This window comes from Pelodiscus sinensis, chromosome 14 (assembly GCF_049634645.1).
Source record: "Pelodiscus sinensis isolate JC-2024 chromosome 14, ASM4963464v1, whole genome shotgun sequence".
Taxonomy (NCBI): Eukaryota; Metazoa; Chordata; order Testudines; family Trionychidae; genus Pelodiscus; species Pelodiscus sinensis.
Window position 1 is genome coordinate 7,715,979 of NC_134724.1, and position 16,517 is coordinate 7,732,495.

Sequence of the window (16,517 nt, forward strand, 5' to 3'; positions counted from 1 at the left end):
AAAACTTTTTTCAAAAGAGAGCATCTATGCAGCAAAAGTGCAATGAAAAAGCAATGTGCTTTTTTGAAAGATAGCATCCACATCGATTGGACACTATCTTGCATTTATGTTATGATTACTTTTGATGGAGTGGCCACTAGGGCACCTGTGATTTTTTTTTTTTCCTGGAGGCCTTTTCTTTCGAAAAAACACTCTCTTCCGTGTCCACACATGCCTTTTTCCAAAAAAGCTTTTTCGGAAAAAGGCTTCTTCCTCATAGAATGAGATTTATCGCCGTTGGAAAAACCCCTCCCTTCTTTCAGCTTTCTGTTGAAAGAATGCAATAGCAGTGTGGACGCAAGTATTGTTTTTCCAGAAAAATGGCCATTTTTCTGGGAAAACTCTGCAGTGTAGACATACCCTCCATTACTGAATGCTGGGATGTCTAGAAAATTGTAGCAAAATGCAGGACAATGTAGCACTTTAAAGACTAACAAGATGGTTTATTAGATGATGAGCTTTCGTGGGCCAGACCCACTTCCTCAGATCAAATAGTGGAAGAAAGTAGTCACAACCATATATACCAAAGGATACAATTTAAAAAAATGAACAAATATGAAAAGGACAAATCACGTTGCAGAACAGAAGGGGGATGCGGGGGGGGGGGTGGGAAGGGGGAGGAAGGAAGGTAAGTGTCTGTGAATTGGAAAATTGTAGTTCCCCTCCCATCTGTCATAAAGGTGAAATAGATTTTTTGGGGCACCTATTATTTTTTCTCTACCATCCACTGCCTAGTCTCTAGTAATCTTGTGTACTGCCTCATCCATACACATCCAGATTTTGGTAAGCTCAGAGAGCTGATAGGCAAGGTCCCATGGGAAACAAGACAGAGAGGAAAAAAGCTGAGGAGAGTTGGCAGTTTTTCAAAGGGACATTATTAAGGGCCCAAAGCAAGCTATTTCACTGTGTCGGAAAGATAGAAAATATGACAAAAGACCGCCTTGGCTTAACTACGAGATCTTGCATGATCTAAAAATAAAAAAAGAGTCCTATAAAAAATTGAAACTAGGACAAATTACAAAGGATGAATATGGGCAAACAGCACAGGAATGCAGGGGCAAGATTAGAAAGGCAAAGACACAAAATGAGCTCAAACTAGCTATGGGAATAAAGGGAAACAAGAAGACTTTTTATAAATACATTAGAAGCAAGAGGAAGACCAAGGACAGGGTAGGCCCACTGGTCAGTGAGGAGGGAGAAACAGTACCAGGAAACTTGGAAATGGCAGAGATGCTTAATGACTTCTTTGTTTCAGCTTCACCGAGACATCTGAAGGAATGCCTAACATAGGGTGTGTCTAGACTACCTAGTTTTGTCGACAAAAGTGGACTTTTGTCGACAAAACTATACCAGCGTCTACACTACCGCTGAGTTCTGTCGACATAACGTCGACAGAACTCAGCAGTTTTGTCGACGCTGGTATACCTCATTTTACGAGGCATAACACCTTCTGTCGACAGAACTCTGTCGACAGAAGGTGTTATTGCCTGTAACGTTGCGTCCAGACTACGGAGTTCTGTCGACAAAGCAGCTTGCTTTGTCGACAGAACTCAATGTGTCTGGACGCTCTTTGTCGACGGAAGTTTTGTCGACAGTATCTGTCGACAAAACTTCCGTCGACAAAACGCGGTAGTCTAGACGTACCCATAGTGAATACTAGTGGGAAGAGGATAGGTTTAGAAGATAAAAAAGGAACAAGTTAAAAATCAACTAGAAAAGTTAGATGCCTGCAAGTCACCAGGACCTGATGAAATGCATCCTAGAATACTCAAGGAGCTGATAGAGGAGGTATCTGAGCCTCTACCTATCATCTTTGGAAAATCATGGGAGAAAGGAGAGATTCCAGAAGACTGGAAAAGGGAAAATATAGTTCCCATTTATAAAAAGGGAAATAACAACCCAAGAAACTACAGACCAGTTAGTTTAACTTCTGTGCCAGGGAAGATAATTGAGCAAATAATTAAGGAAATCATCTGTAAACTCTTGGAAGGTGGCAAGGTGATAGGGAACAGCCAGCATGGATTTGTAAAGAACAAATCATGTCAAACCAATCTGATAGCTTTCTTTGATAGGATAATGAGTCTTGTGGATAAGGGAGAAGCAGTGGATGTGGTATACCTAGACTTTAGTAAGGCGTTTGATACGGTCTCGCATGATATTCTTATCAATAAACTAGACAAATACAACTTAGATGGAGCTACTATAAGGTGGGTGAATAACTGGCTGGATGTCCGTACTCTGAGAGTAGCTATTAATGGTTCACAATCCTGCTGGAAAGGTATAACAAGTGGGGTTCCGTAGGGGTCTGTTTTGGGACCGGCTCTGTTCAATATCTTCATCAACGATTTAGATATTGGCATAGAAAGTACGCTTATTAAGTTTGCAGATACCACCAAGCTGAGAGGGGTTGCAACTAATCCGGAGGATAGGGTCATAATTCAAAATGATCTGGACAAATTGGAGAAATGGTCTGAGGTAAACTGAATGAAGTTTAATAAAGACAAATGCAAAGTGCTGCACTTAGGAAGGAACAATCAGTTTCACACATACAGAATGGGAAGCGACTGTCTAGAAAGGAGTATGACAGAAAGGGATCTAGAGGTTATAGTGGACCACAAGCTGAATATGAGTCAGCAGTGTGATGCTGTTGCAAAAAAAGCAAACATGATTCTGGGATGCATTAACAGGTGTGTTATGAGCAAGACACGAGAAGTCATTCTTCCACTCTACTCTGCATTGGAGTATTGTGTCCAGTTCTGGGCACCGCATTTCAAGAAAGATATGGAGAAATTGGAGAGGGTCCAGAGAAGAGCAGCAAGAATGATTAAAGGTCTAGAGAACATGACCTATGAGGGAAGGCTGAAAGAATTGGGTTTGTTTAGTTTAGAAAAGAGAAGACTGAGGGGGGACATGATAGCAGTTTTCAGGTATCTAAAAGGGTGTCATAAGGAGGAGGGAGAAAACTTGTTCATCTTGGCCTCTGAGGCTAGAACAAGAAGCAATGGGCTTAAACTACAGCAAGAGAGGTTTAGGTTGGACATTAGGAAAAAGTTCCTAACTGTCAGGGTGGTCAAACACTGGAATAAATTGCCCAGGGAGGTTGTGGAATCTCCATCTCTGGAGATATTTAAGAGAGGGTTAGATAAATGTTTATCAGGGATGGTCTAGACAGTGTTTGGACCTGCCATAAGGGCAGGGGTCTGGACTCGATGACCTCTTGAGGTCCCTTCTAGTCCTAGTAGTCTATGATTATTTGATTCTATGATCCTTTCATAAGGCTGTTGTTACCAGTGGCCCACTTCTGTTTCAGCTGTGTTTTTTGAGATACAAAAATTGAGTTAAGAAAATGAAGCCCTTTCTATTTCAGAAAAGAAACTGCCCGTGCACAGGAATTACTGGCTGTCATCTGAAAAAAGCTGCAACTTCTTTCCCAAGCATGTGCTCACTAAAGTTGAAATGATGCCACACTAGTTGTGCATGCCAAAAAAGGGAGAAGGTGTGATCAGCCCACAGAAACAGTGCCAAGGTAGCATAATTATTGATGTTTGTATAACCTCCTCATAACCTGGCCCTATGCAATGCTATATTAGTCTATTACTGAGCCAGTTAGATTAACAAAGAAAGCAGACATAGTCATATCTCCTGATACAAAGAGAATTGGTTCCACAGCAGAGAATTCCTGGGGTTAGCCAAGAAAGGCAATATGTTTATATATATGCTCACTTAACGAAAGTGTTTGGTGATACTATATGCCTCCTAAAATGTCATTGAGAACAGTTTGCTGTCATAGGGTATGTCTACACTGCAGGCTAAAGTTGAGTTAAGCTACACAACGTCAGCTACTTTAATTGCGTAGCTGAAGTCGAAATAGCTTAACTCGGCTTTTGGCTCTGTCTACACTGCAGGAAGTCCAAGGAAGAACACTCTTCCTTCGACTTCCCTTACTCCTCGTGAAATGAGGGTTACAGAAGTCAGAGCAAGAAGCCTGTTATTTCAAAATTGTATTGAAATAATAGGCTTGCTGTGTAGACGCGCACTCTATTTCAAAATAACATGAGTTATTTTGAAAGAAACGTGCAGTGTGGACATAGCCATAGTTAAAACATCACAATACTGGACTTCTTTTCTGATAGCATGAGATATAATTGTGTTTCTGTATTTATACAATTTGTCCTTTGCACTAGGTGCAATTGAAAGCCCTCTGAGTCCTATTGAAGAGAACAAAACTACATTGAATGTATAGGAATGTGCAATTAATTTAATAACCTTTTCCTCCCAAGGGTTTATTTTATGTAAGTTTGTAATTAGCACATATGCTTGGGGATTTGGTATGATCAAGCTTTATTTCTTCACATAATCATTACACCATCATGACTCCAAGCAGTCTCTCGTTTCCATCTTGCATGCCCTGCCTAAGTAACTAAAAAATATTTCTTTTAAAAACTCCCAACTGCCACATCTGATTGCACTGTGGTGAATAGGAAAATTGGAGAGAGGCATTGATTTCACTATGCTCAGATTCCAAGTTTTATCGTCAGCTATTCATGTGAGAAAAATGATTATACACCGAATTTACGCATCACTTGCAGAAGCATGGTTGCTGTCTTGAACTAAACAGGACTGATCTATTGTGTACAGAATGCTGTCAGGCTATATATGATAGAGGTCTATAAAATCATGACTGGTATGGAAAAAAATGAATAAGGAAAAGTTATTTACTTATTTACTTATTCACACAATATAAGAACTAGGAAATCAACATGGTAGTTTCACCACACCTGCATTCCGGCCCCACAACAAATGTCTTTGTCTTGGCACACCACACATGCAAGGAGAGGACAGTGCTGCTGCACACAAGCACAAGTTGCCACTTTGGGCAACTGGTGTTCAAAAGGGATGTGGAGGCCTTCTCTCACAGGCGGTGGGGCAGACTGAAAGATCAGTGAATAGCTTTGCCTAGTTGATGGAGCTGGCTTAGAATTGAGCTAGTTTGTTGTTTAGGCAATAATAACTTGATTTAATGTTGTAATGTAGTCCAAATTATTGTGGTGAGTGCTGTGGCAGCCGAGAAATGCTTTAAAAAGTGTTTAAAATTGATGTCTTCCATTTTATCTACTATATATTTGAGAGAGTTTGTCTGTCTGGTCAAGAACTCCTCCTAAACAGCAAGGCTGCGTCTAGACTGCGGAAAAACTTGCCAGCTGTCTACACTGGCCGCTTGGATTTGCACAAGAACACTGACGATTTAATGTAAGATTGTCAGCGTTCTTCCGCAAATACTATGCTGCTCCCATTTGGGGAAAAAGCCCTCTTGCGCAAATGTATTTGCGCGAGAGGGCCAGTATAGACAGCTAAAAACTGTTTTGCGCAAAAAAGCCCCGATGGCGAAAATGGCGATCGGGGCTTTCTTGCGCAAAACTGTCTAGATTGGCACGGACACTTTTCCACAAAAAGTGCTTTTGCGCAAAAGCATCCATGCCAATCTAGACGCTCTTTTCCGCAAATGCTTTTAACGGAAAAACTTTTCAGTTAAAAGCATTTGCGGAAAATCACACCAGTCTCGACATAGCCCAAGAGTTAGGACCACCAAATCTGGTATGCAGCTTCTTATCATAACTTAAGGCAAGGTCAGGGTTTGGTTGTGCCAGGAAAATGGGATGTGCCTGGAATGGGAACGCTTCTCATACAACCATACAGAAAATAGACAGAATCATCAGACAGATGAAAGGGGTTGGCTGGGGGCAACCCCCCTATTTGGGACTTCCCCAACCCCAAGCCTCCCACCCCCCAGGGACCCTTTATGAAGGGCAGGGAAGATGCAGCTTCCCCTTCCTGCCTCCAATTTGTACAGAAACATTGCTGGCTGCTCCCCTTCATCAGGGGGTGAGGTGAAAGTGCCCGCTTTGCTGAATTCCTCACTCTGGCTGGGGAGCGCAGGGGACAAATGAACCTGGACCTGCCTCAGCCAGGGGACATGCACCCCTGTGATGGACCGGACTGGGTCTGGGCACGGCTGAGGGCATCGGCTCAGGGCAAATTGCTCAAACTCGGGGCTCCTTACAGCCCCTGACTGGAAGCCCTTCCCAAATAGGCCACAAACCAATCACACAGAGCACTTCAGCTGCCAATCTGGACAACAAGAAGCCTCACAAGCAAAACCCCTCTGACACCCCAGCTCTCCCTGTGCCCCAATCAGCCCCAGGCCTGCACACAGGTGAGGGATTATAAAACCCAATCTCACCTACCCCAAATGGGTTCTTCCGGTCCCAAGAAACCAGCCACAGGTCCCGATCAATTTACACTCTGGCTCTTACCCACAAGATCACGCTGAGCCAATCCTTTAGAATATAAAATCTAAAAAGCATGAGAGTAAGGTTGTTAAGAGATAATACATTATGCGCATCAAATCACCCAGTTCTCGATGCAGACTCTTAGCAGAGCTTTTATAATCTGCTATCTTAAAAGTGTCTGGAGTACATCCTATGTCAGGATGGGTCCACGGTTCCTGCTGGCTCGTTGTTCCCTGCAAGGCTGCATCTAGGATCAGGAGCAAAACTGAAGACCAAGATGGAGGGTGCCACGTGGCCCTTATATACCTCTCCCGGCATCTTCTTGGCCACAGCAGGTCACCTGGTCAGTGGCCTATCCCTGTGTCCCATGCTGGTCCGCAGGTATCAGTCACATTCCTGAGGTGAGTATTGGCACCTACAGATTCATTGTCCCCTTACTAATTAGCATAGCCATTGGCTGAGCATTCTTTGCCCATTGCTTAGCCACCGACAGAATTTTCTAGCATCCATACTGAGTACATGTTTATAACTCCACATGCAGATATTATACCGTTACATGAATAGCATATACAGAATCAGTAGAACAGAAGCTTTCATGTGACACCTCACATGGCCCCCTTTGTATACATTTGGGGAAAATACCCCCCCCCCCCAGCAGTGCAGCAGTGATCTGGCTACTCTCCTTAAAATCCAGTAACATGACAACCCCTCCCCCAGCTTTGCCCACTGGAGCTGCAGTGGCCATGGAGAGGCGCTTCTCACTTGGCCCCAAGGTGCTGCAATGAGAGATGCCTAGGGTCATTGTCTCTCCATGGGGCAGCCTGGATACTGATCCCCTCCCCCCACCCTCGAGCAATGATTTAAATGAAGCATGGGCATTTTCATTTCATTTTCCAAGAAACAAAAATTACTTGGGTTATGGACCTGAGCAATGCTGGGTAAATCTTCTAGTTATCTATAACAATCTTGGCAGAATTTGATTTGTATTTTTTAAAATGATTTCAATGGATATTATCAATGTTTATTTTCAAAGCATTTTTTTAGATTTTTATCTATTTTAAATGTTCATAGTTGTGGGAATTTTAGGGTGGCACTGTCATTCAGAAAATTCAAGCTTTATCAACAGGCAATACACTCTGTCAACAGCACAGGTCAAAATATACAAAGTAAATATACTTACATCAACAAATCTTGCCTGTTTTTACTATTCATTCACTAGTCCGTTTGTAACAAGCCATATTTAAAACACTAGATTTGGATTCTCATAAGTTCTCACACCTCATTTTCTCACATTGTCTAGTGATTCATTTCAATTATTCTAGATAGAAATTTTTTTTTGTTTACGACTGTGAAATCAACATTTACCAGTAAAAATATAATTCTCTCAAGCTTATCTAAAAGAGGCTTGAATTTCCTTGAGTCGAGCACAGGAGTTTGGGGCAAACGAGAGCAACAGCGAGGAGGTGGTGAATCAGGACATCACAAGTATGCCAATGACTATTAAATGAAAAGCACTGTGGTGACCAAATGATACATGCATCAACTTGCTCTATGCTTGCTTCCCTAACTGGGAAAGCGCCCTTAGATGTTCTGTTTGGCTCCTGGTCATGGGTTCAGATATGGAAAAAATTAGAAATAATTTAAGTTGCACAGCAAAGTTGCCTTTCTAGAGTAAACCTTCAAGTTACATGTTTCAGTACTGTTTTAGTTGGAATACTGCTCCCGGCTTTTTTTATAGCAGGACTGAAGAAATGAAATGCACCCAGCTCATAGAGGATGCTGTACCCCTCCCCCTCAAAAAATGGGGTTATAAACTCTTTGATCCAAACAACCCTGAGCTTTGGAGACATTTAGACCCTAGTCCAAATTTTGTGACTGTATCACATCTGCCTTTATTGCACTGAATGGGTTATTTTATTTTAGCTAGCAGAATTAGGAAGCAGAGGGAGAGCCTTCCAGACTCATTTCAGAGTCCAAACTCTGGAAGCCACAGGGTCCCAGTCCTTATTCCAGCAGGAGACGATGGTGCCTTTAAATTTCCAGTGATGCCATCAGTTCCAGATGCTGTCAGCTGTTTTGGGGGGTAAGTGGTGCCGAATGGTCTTTGACTGCCCTCCTATCCTAATTATAACTAGTTGTCATGTTTAAATGTTCATTTGAAGCAAAACCAAATTAGTAACAACATAAACATGTAGAGCTTGGTCCTCAGTATGTGTAAATCTGCACAGCTATGTGAATATCAATGGCAGTTTGTACTGTCAGAGCAGCTAGCCATTTGTTTGCGTATCCACTTGACACTGAGACATGAAATGTTCCATTATAAATATAGAAAAGGGAGTCCTTTCCCTAATTTGTATGTTCAAATCCACCCTGGAATTAGAAGAGCGGAGAGAGAGGCTCACAGGGACATCAAAATAGAACCTTTCTCCCTTTACTATGTTGAAACTAACAATGGAGAATACATACTGCATTACTACTCAAAAATTGCATCCGGTGGTTTTGCACAACATCAGGATTACCATCAGTCAGAAATCTTGAATTGCAGCTTTACTGGGTGGGTCTTTGAAGAATTTGAAGGCGTTCTGCAGATGGGGCGTGTTTACCTTTGAGAAAGTAGTCAGCATATGTACCTGTTCTTTGCTAACACACTAGCACCCTCTTTGACTGAAACACTGCAAAGGTAGGTAGGCATTTCTTCCTTTCACACTGAATATTGAGGATTTGAGCTATTAGCAGGCTCTGGTTTCTAACATTGTCTGGCTCATAAAGAAAAACTGCAATTCTAACACAACTTACGACAAAGTGTTTGAATGAGCCAGATGTCTGAGATAAGTTTTAGCAAATCTTTATTTGAAAACTTTTTTTGTATGTTTTATGACTGATTCATTGGTCATGGTGTTCATATTTTGCAATAAGTTTTCTTTTTAAATTAGAGTGTGAAGGTTAGAATGGCAGATTTTGCTTTTTCTCCTATCTTACCAGTCTGATCACTATTTCATGAAGTTTTAATTGAACAATGTCAAATTATTGAATCAAAGAAGTAAAAAAATGCTTTTAACAGGAAAACTAAGTAAGCTAACTACACAGAGAATTCTGTTTTTCTTCTTGTATGTTTAAGGAAAATATTTGTATTCAAGTCACATGAAAAAGGTGGCTGATTTTTTTTGGAAGGGGTTGGGGGTTAGAATGGTAAAATAATTAAAAATTGTTTCACAGAAAACTGAATTTAATATCAGAACATGAGATGTCTGTTCTATATTAAGATCATTCTGACCAAAGAGCTGAAACAGGTGTTGCCAGACATTTCACATTGAAACAAGTCACCACAACTATTACTTCCAAAGTGATGGTATCACACTTCGCATGCTCTTGCAGAGAGCTCTTCATGAGGAAACACACATTTTTTTGACCTGTACCTTTTTTTTTTTTTAAGATAAGATTTTGTAATTTCCTAGCCTCAGTGTCAGGTCCTCACCTGGTATAAGCTGCCATGGTGCCACTGATGTTCTTGGGATTACACTGATTTACATCAGCTACAGATCTGGCCTTCAGCCCGTATCTTGATGTGAGGCAAGAGCTGGGAGCCAGTTGCTATGATGTAGATGGAAGGCCAGATGGTTGCATGATTATTATACCCACCGTGTTCATGCTGGTTTTGGTGTGGGTGGGAGAAGTATTGGCCGGGGAGAGGACAGCCAGCAGGAATCTGCTCTCATTTTGGTGTGACAGAATCTGTTGAAACGAGAGCGCAAGTCTGGGCAGTAGCCATAGGTAGCTGTCAGGCTGTGGGTTAATGCTGCCTGAAGCTCTTCTCCTCCTACATGCATCTTTGGGCAGCCTTAGTATTATTATTATTTTCTTGGTATTATTGTATTCATTATTGTTTGTCTAACCCTTACCTTGGAATGGCTTGACATGCCAGTGTGTGAATAATCACACATTTCTTGCTCCACAGAGCTCTCCGTGCAAAGGAGTAGAATAAGGCAGGCCAAGGAGGGAGGGAGATAATAGGGAATGAGGTTTGGCGGAGGAAGAGGTATACCTTATGTTGTATCTATTTTGTTGTACGTAGGAGCATTTCCCTCCTCTCTTCAAATTGCACAGCATGTTACTCCTTTGCTTTTGCATATGTTTAATTGGAAAATCATGGGGTGGGAACCTGTAGCCACTGCCTCCAGTAGGGCTAGAGTTGATTGTGGGTCTCGGTTCCAGCATAAAACTCCATCCAAAACTCTCCCCTTGTCACTCATCCCAAGGTTTGGCCTGACAGCCATTTACTGACTGGCTCAGAATGGAGGAACATGTATATCTTTCATTTCACTGCCCTCCTTCCTACTACTCCCCTCTCCAAATCAGGAGCTAGACTGGTGCCTCTCTTCTAGCCCTGTTGACCACTCTGTCGGACCAATAGCACTCCCACTCTGGTTTCCGTGCCAAGGATGCCTGCTCCAATAATCTGGAGTAAGATTTTAAGGATCCACCTTCATCTCCTTGCCGAGTAGTATTTTTGGAATGTCCTAGCTCAGGGGTGGACAATAATTTTTAAAAGGGGGCCACTTCAGAAATTTCTGAAGTGGCCCCGGACCACCCTGGATGGGGCAGGACCTTGGATGGAAGGGGCAGGGCCTGGAGACTTCTTGTGTTTCCCCCCCCCCCCCATCCAGTTGGCCTGGGGTGGGAGAGCGCAAGAAGTTTTCCCTCTCCCTGTTCCACCCTGCCCCCTAGAGAGTAACGCCAGCTGTTTTTAAACAGCTGGCATTCCCTCTAGGCGCAGAGTGGGAGGAGACCTCATGCGCTCTCCCTACCCCCGGGCCAATCAGGGCCTGGGGGTGGGAGAGCACGCAAAGTCTCCTCCCCCCCACAGTGGCTAGAGAGACACACTGGCTAAAACAGCCAGCATGTGTCTCTAGCCACTGTGTACCCCTAGCAGGGCGGGGAAAGGACGCGAGAGACTTTGCGTGCTCCCCGCCCCCAGGCTCTGATTGGCCTGGGGATGGGGGAGTGGCAGGGTGGCCATGGGCCGGCTCCACCAGCTTGGCAGACCAGATCCGGCCCACGGAGGGCCCTTTGCCCACGCCTGTCCTAGCTACTATATGCTGCTTGGGCTGCTGTGTTTTTGTTTTCTGTCACACTGGAGAGCAATCAGTGCTTCCAAGCCCTTGCCTTAAATCAGGAGTGGAGATCAAAAAGTTACACTTGTCTGCTTACAAAGCTCCCAAATTCCACTTCAAAAGTAACATAGACATTGATGGTCATCAAACACTTCAATGTCATAAAAATGGGGGGGGGGGGGGGAGTGAAAAGTTGTCCTGACATTTGTAATGGGGCAGGGAGAAGGCAAGCCTATTTTTGACCAAAAAAACATCATCCACGTACACCCATTTCTTTTGATTAGAAATGTTGACCAACTCTACTGGTCGGCCCGTGAACCAATTTGCATGGATTTCTGGGGCTGTCCAAACATGGAACACTAGTCATGAATCTGGCCCTTCTGTATTGAACCACATTTTCTGCAGACCGTGCAGTTTGTATAGTCATAACTAAATGAATTCAAAACTAGTTCAGAGGTTGTGTACAATACTCCTTAGCCAGTATTATTTCAAATTTAAAATAGTAGCTGTTTTGGGCACCAATAAGAACACCTAACAAGAGTTGATTTCCCCCCCCCCCCACACACACACACTTTCTCACCTAACTCAGTAGCGTGGATACAGTCAAACTTGCAAGAACAATTCACCTTTGGGCAGAGACACAGCTAAAAATGTTCAGTCTGAATGGTGACTCTTTCAAAAAGCTTTGCCCATGACCCAGTCCACAGAGGCCCTGATGCTCCCCTGTCTCCAGGCCAATTAGAGCCTGGGGGGGGGGGGGAGCAAATGAGGTTTCCTCCACCCTGTCAGGAGCACGCAGCTCCTGGTAGGCTGAGAGGAGACTTTGCATACTCCCCTGCCCCAAACCCTGATTGACCTGGGGGCAGGAGGAGTGCACGAAGTGTCCTCTGCCCTTCCCCTCACCCTGTGAGGAGCATGCAGCACTCAGAAGCACCACGCGCTCCTGGCAGGGTGGGAGGAGACTTCGCGCACTTTCCACGCTCCCAAACCAATCAGGGTCTGTGAGTGGGGAAGCAGGGGAGTATCTTAGTCCTGCCCCTTCTGCTTGAGGCCCCTCCCCTTCCAGTGCAGCCCAGGGCCACTTAACAAATTTCTGAAGTGGCCCCCAGCAAAAAAAATGATTGCCCACCCCCATACAGAGACATAAAAATCTTCAGATTCATAATTAAATGAAACAAATAAGGAGATGCTGCTGTTCAGATTTTATACCTATTTTTGAGGAAATTTGGAGTCAGAGGGCCTCCAGCAATCGTAACTCAGCTCTGCTGTTTGCGTATTGCTTCATTCTGTTCCCACCATAAGAGATGCAGCAAGTTTGACTGTTTTACTCGGTTCTGCCACCAGTTGTACTTGCATATTCCTAAGGGTGCCATACATGCGGTGGCATAGAGCCCATGAGTGCAAAATGTAAATGGGACATAGTTACTACATAGTCAAGAACATAAGAACGGCCATACTGGGTCAGATCAAAGGTCCATCTAGCCCAGTAGCCTGTCTGCTGACAGTGGCCAGTAACCAGGTGCCCCAGAGAGGGTGGACCGAAGACAATGACCAAGCAATTTGTCTCCTGCCACCCTTCTCCAGCCTTTGACAAACAGAGGCCAGGGGCACCATTCCTTACAACCTGGCTAATAGCCTTTTATGGACCTAACCCCCATGTATTTACCTAGCTCTCTTTTAAACTGTTATAGTCCTAGCCTTCACAGCCTCCTCTAGCAAGGAGTTCCACAGGTTGACTGTGCGCTGTGTGAAGAATTTTCTTTTATGTTTCAAGGAAACAGGTGGGTGCTAACCAAACCATTTCTCCCATCATATCGCCCCACATTCCAGCACTTCAAGTGTTAAAACATAGTTCAGACTATGAACCTGTCAACCAAAAAAAGACCCTTCCAAACCTGAGACTCCTGAAGCAGGTTGGGCCATGTCTTTATGGTGGACAGATGCACAGGACTTATCACTATCTAAGATTGAATTTGATCTGCACTATAATGGCTGTTGGGAGTATATTTTAACATAAAACCTTATCAGTGGTGAAATTAATTTTAAAAGTGGAACTCCTTGCCAGAGGATGTGGCGAAGGCTAGAACTTTAACAGGGTTCAAAAACAGGCTAGATAGATTCATGGAAGTTAGATCCGTTGGATCATCAATGGCTATTAGTCAAGATGGGTAAGAATGGTGTCCCTAGCCTCTGTTTGTCTGGAGATGGGTGACGAGAGGGAGCACATGAGGATTCCCTGTTGTGATCCCTCCCTCTGGGGGTATCTGGAATTGTCCACTGTTGGCAGACAGGATACTGGACTAGATGGACCTTTGGTCTGACCCAGTATGGTCGTTCTTATGTTCTTAAGTTCTTAGTGGTGGGAGGATGTTGCAGTGAAACTAAACATCAGTGAAGGGAAAGCATCTATAGGGAGTGAGTTTAGATCACGTGGAACTGCTCTGCTCTAAGACTTAAAAAAAACCAAATCATGGGAAGATTTCACTCAGGAGTTTAAAAAAATAGTCACACTCGTAGGGCTTGAACTTGTGCTTGTTGAAGTCAATGACAAGATTCCCATTAACTGCGGTGGTGTGGCAGAAATGATTGCTGGCAAAGAAAATCATGGAAGCGTGAAACATAAAGAATCAAAGGAAGCTAGAAGAATGGATCATCTTACTTTCACTATCTTTTTTTTTTAGGCCAATCACATGATTTTTACAGGCTGGCTTACATTTTAGAAAATGTTTTTGGTGTTGGCAATGCTATTGTGAGCTCTGCTTCGGACATCTCTCCGTGATACATGTCATTTCAACAAACAGCTGGTTGGTCCTAATGGCCTCCCAGAATTTTCAAGCCCTGCTCATTGCTCAAAGCCAAAAGTTTAAGAGAGACACTAACCCTTATTAAGCCTTTTGAAAAGGGCCCTTTAATACGCCATGTGGCAGCCAGGCTATATATTGTCCTGCTGCTTTGGAGCCTCCTATCTGAATGATTAGATGTGGCCTGTGAAGTCTGGGGGATTGGTGTGGCTGGTTTATTGGAATTGCTCCTCCAGACGAGGCAGACAAAACAGTTTTAATCTTCTCATGATTTGGTTTTTTAGATCAGAGCAGTTAGAGCAAAGCAGTTCCACATGATCAAATCACTCCCGATAGTTGCTTTCCCTTCACTGTTGCTTACTTTCACTGCAACATCCTCCCATTAAATTTAATAATTAATTTCACCATTGATAATGTTTTATGTTATGGCTGCCTCATCAGGAGGAGCAATTCCAGTAAACCAGCAGCTGTGAATGACGCAGAGAATTGGGGTGAAAGTTTACGGACCCTGCTAAGCATACCTCACCCCAATGGCTCCCGAGAGTCCTCTTAGCTCACTTCAAGCAGCAGGACGCTTATTCTGTCTGAGGGGAGCACAAAATGCTTTATGCTACCAGGGATGTGGTGGCTTGCCTCATGGACGAGAGAACCCAGTGATGAGCCAGCACATGTTACAGGACGAAACTCGGCGGAGAAGGATCAGGTGATTCCTGTACAAAAGGAGCCGGACGTGGCAGTGAAGGAGAAAAGCCCAGCAAATGGTGGTTCTGGCAGTAGTCACAGCTAGAGTGAGGAAAGCTCTCTAGGAAGGGAGGCACCTTGTAGGATTGCCAGGTATCTGTTATTCACCCGGACAGACTGGTATTTTCAGCTCCTGTCTGGTAAAAAAAAATTCAGAGACTACCAGATACCTACAATGTCCGGTATTTTCTGAATTTTTCCCCAGCCAGGAGGCGAAAATGCCAGGCACCTGGCAACCCTACAAACACTCAGTGCCCGGCCTCCCCGCCCCCGAGTTCCTTCCAACACCCCCAGCCTCCTGACCCCAGCCCCCATGCTTACCTGGTTCCCCAAGGCTGCTGGCACAAAATAGCTGCTGACCAAAAGACCTAGGGAAAGCAAGTCTTAGTGCTCAACCTCTCCCCTGTTCCTATCCCCTTGGGGCATGCTGTTTTAATGCTGTTTTATTTACATTTAAATTAATAAGTCCTTGGAGTCCTTTTTTTTTTTTTTTGCTCAACAACTTTGGTCTCCCCCCCCCCCCCCTTTTCTTCTCCTTCAGAAGAATTTTTTCCTGGTGTTTTTTTTTGGGGTGGGGGGGGGAGTGTTTGGTATTTTTCTTTCAACCATCTGGCAACCCTATGTACAACAGGGGAAAGGCTGCAAAGGTCCAGCTGGAAAAGCCTGTGGAGAAGGACAAACTACAGGCCTGAGGTGTTTGGAAACGAGATACTCCCCCAGGGACATGGGACTGTGCCCTGCTGCACCTGAGATGAAGACTGAATTGGTGTTTGATTTGGGATGCTCACTAGTGAGAGAGACACCAAACTGGAGTTGGAGCTTAGGGCAAAATTCAGTCAACTTGACCCCAGGAGAGGAATGGTTGAATTATCTTTGGATTAAGTGAATTCTTAAAGGGCTCTGGAGATGGGGAAAACAGAGGCAGGGTGCAATAGAGAGATCCCTGACCTCAAGGCAGCACCTGGGAGGTAGCTACCTACCTCGCATGGTAGGTCTAGCGTTGTTGCGTGTAGAAATAAAGCTTCTATTTAACAGGTGAAAGGTAAAGAGGATTTGGTGCAGAGATGGATAGGGTTTGTAAGGGCGGGAGCTGGTCTGCCAGGGGAGCCAGTCTGACATAGTGTCAGCAACATGGGGTGGAAGCAGCCCCTGTCCACAGGGGGTTAGAGCTCCTGCAGACTGATGCTGGTCCATGGCAGCAGCTTCTGTTCATGGGGAGCTCGGACCCCCCCAACATGAGCAGGGGCTACTGCCACAGATCATCCTCTGTCTGAGGCGGGCCCAGGCTCACCGCAGACCGAGGCTGCTCCGTAGGATGCCAGAGCAGCCTCTGTTTGTGGGGAGCATGGACTCCCTGCGGATGGGGGCTGCTGCCGTGGACCAGCCTCTGTCCACGGTGAGCCTGGGCTGCCACAGACCGTGGCTGCCTCACAGCAGCTTCCCCTTCACTCTGCCCCCGCAGATAGAGGCAGCTGGTGCTGGGGGAAATCGGCTTTTAAGTTGGCTCCTCCCAGCCACCGGCTCCTGCTTGCCCC

The 16,517-nt window shown here is 44.5% G+C and overlaps 1 protein-coding gene across 2 annotated transcripts in view; it reads left to right on the plus strand.

The window, feature by feature from the left end:
- The first annotated feature begins 8,889 nt into the window (after positions 1-8,889).
- Positions 8,890-16,517, plus strand: part of CERS3 (ceramide synthase 3) — a 70,763-nt gene continuing 63,135 nt past the window's right edge. For both annotated transcript variants that reach the window (XM_006129209.4, XM_075896950.1), the window contains exon 1: positions 8,890-9,009. In XM_006129209.4, coding sequence (XP_006129271.2) covers positions 8,954-9,009 — 56 coding nt within the window. In that variant the 5' untranslated portion in view covers positions 8,890-8,953. The remainder of the gene's footprint in view (positions 9,010-16,517) is intronic.